Raw genomic sequence first — 5,231 nt, 5'->3', positions numbered from 1 at the left:
GATCAAAGAAGTACTCAATAAATATTTAGCACCAACTGGTCACTGTTAACTTTTATCACCTACCTTTTCTAGCTCCTTTCAAGTAAAGACAAAACCAAAACAAAAGTAGCAACAATGAAAAAATCCACACTACTTTAACAACAACAAAAAAACCCACATTACCTTATCAACAATCTCCCTCGAAAAAACTAGGCATTTTTAATATATAGGAGTGGCACAGCCAAAGATAAAAAATAAACTAATGTCATCAAGACAAAGAATTAGAAAAATAAGCATACTAGAAGTTATTTATGTTTAATGCTTAAAAGTCTGAATGCACAAACAATCTACCATTATAGAAGTACTGGTGGTCAATACAATGCATTAGAACTATGTACAATGCACAGTTTAGTATCAAAATCTTTCTACACTGTAGAGTTTTACGAAACTGTTAATGACATCAAACACTAAGCACTTAAGACACCATTTTTTTTTTCTGCTACCACATTAGGAACGTCAATGGACAGTCCATTTCAACTTGCAGCATCCACCCATTTCTAGTATGAAATTAAGTAATTTTCTACTTATACAATAAAGTATATCTACACGGTTCTTTTGATTTTGATCCATAGCAGCAAAGGCACTGTACATCAGCAGATCCACAGACTTAAAAGATTTTTAAAGCATTCAAACAAAAAATAATAATAAAAAAAGAAGTCACATATTATAGTTTTAACAGCAACAACAACAACATAAAAGATAACACAATGTTTCTGGCACAATGGCACAGCCTGTGTCCATTTCAGGGACATCCAACTAAGACATGGAAAGAACCGGAGGTAAAGAAAGCAAGTCCTCATCCCAGGAGAGAGTCCATTCTTTGTGTTTTTCAGAGGGAGGTCTCTGCAAACCCTTCTCTGCTGTCCTTGATTTGTGAAAGACTTAACTTGCACAGCAGTGGGAGTCCTCCCCATAACTGTGCAGCTCCCAAAGAGCATGCCACAAAATAACCCATAATTTCTCATAACAACAAAACTGACTAAAGATATATATATGTATCTCCTTTTGCAAAGAAACGTGGCAAAAATATCCAGAAGGGATTAAGTTCTCTCTTTGAGGCCAAATTTAATTTGTTCATCTGTCTATAATACAACAAAAAAGGGAACTAAAAACATATTACAAAGACACTTGTCAACGAGTCAAAAAAAGAAAAAAGTCCAATTACTTTTATCGAATATAATCTAAAGCTATAGATATATTGGTTAACGTCGTCTAAATAGATCCAAATGAGTATGAGATGGCCTGTTGTGTTCTAATTGTTCAGCCAAATTTCCAAAGGTCTTTAAAAGATGTAGAAAACAAAAACAAAAAAACCTAGTAACAACACAGCAACATATTGCTTCCATGTGTAATTATACATTTCACATCTCTATACAGTCATCAGTCTACATTTAGTGACATTTTAAATCAATTATTTTAAACCTTCCTTTCCCCTCCTTTGCCAAAAAAAGGGGGGGAGGGGTATCAAATACAACGCACCTTCATTATCAATGCAGGAGCAGACAGCTTTATTTAGTCAGTCATTGTTAGAAAGCCTTCTTTAAACAAAATAAATATATTACAGATATAATACATAATTAAAGATTCTGTTCACCGTTAAGTATGCTTATTCCATGTTCTTCCAAGTAGATAGCTGAAGATTTGGTATCACAGGTTTTTAATGACTATTCACAATTCAATAGCAAGTGGGAAGTGAGGTTAAGAAAGGGGATTTAAACTCCACGACTGCAATGAGTATCTGAAATCCTTGGTTTTTAGATGCGGGGATGGGGGGTGAACAAAAAGGATGACAGAGCAAAGTGCTACCAGGAGGAGTCCAGTCTGCATGAAGATTTGTCCTTAATAAATAACTTCATAAACTGTGGCCTTCTTATCACCAGAGCCAGTGACAATGTATTTGTCATCCACGGAGATGTCACAGCTAAGCACCGATGAGGATTCTTTGGACTACGAAAGAAACATATAATCAAAAATGTTAAATACCGAAAGAAAATTCCATGAGTATGGAGGACTCGGAGCAAATGCAAATGTAATGTGCTCCTTCACCAAACAGGAGCCCAGTCAAGGAAAGGTGAAATGTGGTCACGGAGAGTGTTGCTGCCTTTTTATTTATTTATTTATTTTTTAACGAGACAGGGTCTCTCTCGGTCACTCAGGATGGACTGCAGTGGTGTGACCACAGCTCACGGCAGCCTTGACCTTCCGAGCTCAAGCAATCCTCCCACCTCAGTCTCCTGAACTGCTGGGACTATGACATCATTGTGTCCTATACACCTAATTTTTTAACTTTCCTTTTGTAGAGACAGGGTCTCACTAAGTTGCCCAGGCTGGTCTCAAACTCCTGGGCTCAAGCGATCCTCTTGCTTTGACCTCCCAAATTATGCCTGAGATTACAGGCATGAGCCACCACGTGGCACTTTCTTAAAATGGCAGAGGTGGATCGGATCCACCCTTGGCAACACCTCACTGGGTCAGTCAGGAGGCTTCTGCCCTGGGGACATCAGGTAGGCAGGCAAGCCAATGGTTTGAGCACCTCTGCTGGCAAAGCAAGACCTTATTTCAAGCCCTATTCTACCGTTAAGAGGGGGGTGTTATTGGCATGAAAAACCCTCAACTTCAAACAGATGGTTGGAATTAGGTTGAGCTGTGGAACACAGCACAGGTCACTTAACCTGTCTGCATCTCGGTTTCCTTACAATAGCAAATAGGTAGACATTTTACCTGTCTACCACCTCAGAGGGATGCAGCAGAGTTCAGTGAGATCAGATATGAGAAATGGCACTGAAAACACATTAAAAAAAAACAAAGAATTATAAAATTATTTCTAGTGAAAAGCCTAATGCTCCCACTGTTAAAATGTAACACAAATTTGCAAGAGGGGAGAGGTTCAACAGTTAAAAAGAAAAACATACCATAGAGTTTTGTATATACCATATTCAACTGTAGTATGAAGGATTCAATGTTAACTTTTAACTAAACTGTGTTCATTTAAAATGAAAACAACACATGATTTTAACCAGGACTCTGAATACTTTAAACACTTAAAGACATAGTACTTAGGCTTACTATAAAAAGTGTACTTTTTTATTTTAAGCACAGTTGGGACTATCTAACAAGTGATAATCCATGATATGAAAAATGCTGTATTAAATTATAGGCTTCGAGATCCGCACCAAGATGGCCGAACAGGAACAGCTCCAGCCTCTAGCTCCCTGCGTAAGCAATACAGAAGACAGGAGATTTCTGCATTTTCTACTTAGGTACCAGGTTCACCTCACTGGGGCGTGTTGGACAGTCGGTGCAGGACAGCGGGTGCAGCCCAACGAGCGAGAGCCAAAGCAGGGCGAGGCATCGCCTCACCCGGGAAGCGCAAGGGGGAAGGGAAATCCCTTTCCTAGCCAAGGGAAACCGTGACATACAACACATGGAAAATCGGGTCACTCCCACCCTAATACTGTGCTTATCCAAGGGTCTTAGCAAACAGCACACCAGTCTGAGATCTAACTGCAAGGCGGCAGAGAGCCTGGGGGAGGGGTGCCCATTCAGGGGTGCACACTGAGGCTTAAGTAGGTAAACAAAGCCACCTGGAAGCTCGAACTAGGTGGAGCCCATCGCAGCTCAAGGAGGCCTGCCTGCCTGCCTGCCTCTGTAGACTCCACCTCTGGGGACAGGGCATAGCCAAACAAAAGGCAGCAGAAACCTCTGCAAATATAAATGTCCCTGTCTGATGGCATTGAAGAGAGTAGTGGTTTTCCCAGCACGGAGTCTGGGATCTGAGAACGGACAGACTGTCTGCTCAAGTGGGTCCCTGACCCCCGAGTAGCCTAACTGGGAGACACCCCACACTAGGGGCAGACTGACACCTCACACCTCACATGGCTGGGTACACCTCTGAGACAAAGCTTCCAAAGGAATGATCAGACAGCAACATTTGCAGTTCAGCAATATTCACTCTTCTGCAGCCTCCGCTGCTGATACCCAGGCAAACAGGGTCTGTAGTGGATCTCGAGCAAACTCCAACAGATCTGCAGCTGAGGGTCCTGACTGTTAGAAGGAAAACTAACAAACAGAAAGGACATCCACACCGAAACTCCATCTGTACGTCACCCTCATCAAAGACCAAAGGTAGATAAAACCACAAAGATGGGGAAAAAGCAGAAGAGAAAAGCTGGAAATTCTAAAAATCAGAGTGCCTCTCCCCTTCAAAAGGAATGCAGCTCCTCTCCAGCAATGGAACAAAGCTGGACGGAGAATGACTTTGATGAGTTGAGAGAAGAAGACTTCAGACGATCAAACTTCTCTGAGCTAAAGGAGGAATTACGATCCCAGCGCAAAGAAACTAAAAACCTTGTAAAAAGATTTGATGAATGGCTAACTAGAATAACCAATGCAGAGAAGTCCTTAAACAATCTGATAGAGATGAAAACCATGACATGAGAACTACGTGTCAAATGTACAAGCTTCAGTAACTGACTTGATCAACTGGAAGAAAGGGTATCAGTGATTGAAGATCAAATGAATGAAATGAAGCGAGAAGAAAAGTTTAGAGAAAAAAGAGTAAAAAGAAATGAACAAAGACTCCAAGAAATATGGGACTATGTGAAAAGACCAAATCTACGTCTGACTGGTGTACCTGAAAGTGAAGGGGAGAATGCAACCAAGCTGGAAAACACTCTGCAGGGTATCATCCAGGAGAACTTCCCCAACTTAGCAAGGCAGGCCAACATTGAAATTCAGGAAATACAGAGACCACGAAGATACTCCTCGAGAAGAGCAACTCCAAGAAACATAATGGTCAGATTCACCAAAGTTGAAATGAAGGAAAAAATGTTAAGGGCAGCCAGAGAGAAAGGTCGGGTTACCCACAAAGGGAAGCCCATCAGACTAATAGCAGATCTCTCGGCAGAAACCCTACAAGCCAGAAGAGAGTGGGGGCCAGTATTCAACACTGTTAAAGGAAAGAATTTTCAACTCAGAATTTCATATCCAGCCAAACTAAGTTTCATAAGTGAGGGATAAATAAAATCCTTTACAGACAAGCAAATGCTGAGAGATTTTGTCACCACCAGGCCTGCCCTACAAGAGATCCTGAAGGAAACACTAAACATGGAAAGGAACAACTGGTACCAGCCACTGCAAAAACATGCCAAAATGTAAAGACCATCAATGCTAGGAAGAAACTGCATCAACTA

General features: G+C 41.0%; 1 protein-coding gene across 9 annotated transcripts in view; it reads right to left on the bottom strand.

Annotated features, from left to right (window-relative positions):
- Positions 1 to 260: 260 nt before the first annotated feature.
- Positions 261 to 5,231, bottom strand: part of LOC108542653 (transducin-like enhancer protein 4) — a 159,590-nt gene continuing 154,619 nt past the window's right edge. For all 9 annotated transcript variants that reach the window (XM_017892733.1, XM_017892740.1, XM_017892734.1 and 6 more), the window contains one exon: positions 261 to 1,986. In XM_017892733.1, the coding sequence (XP_017748222.1) occupies positions 1,879 to 1,986 (108 nt within the window). In that variant the 3' untranslated portion in view covers positions 261 to 1,878. The remainder of the gene's footprint in view (positions 1,987 to 5,231) is intronic.

The sequence above is a fragment of the Rhinopithecus bieti genome, unplaced genomic scaffold, assembly GCF_001698545.2.
Source record: "Rhinopithecus bieti isolate Rb0 unplaced genomic scaffold, ASM169854v2 scaffold_19708, whole genome shotgun sequence".
Lineage (NCBI taxonomy): Eukaryota > Metazoa > Chordata > Mammalia > Primates > Cercopithecidae > Rhinopithecus > Rhinopithecus bieti.
This window is presented reverse-complemented; position numbering and strand designations above follow the sequence as displayed.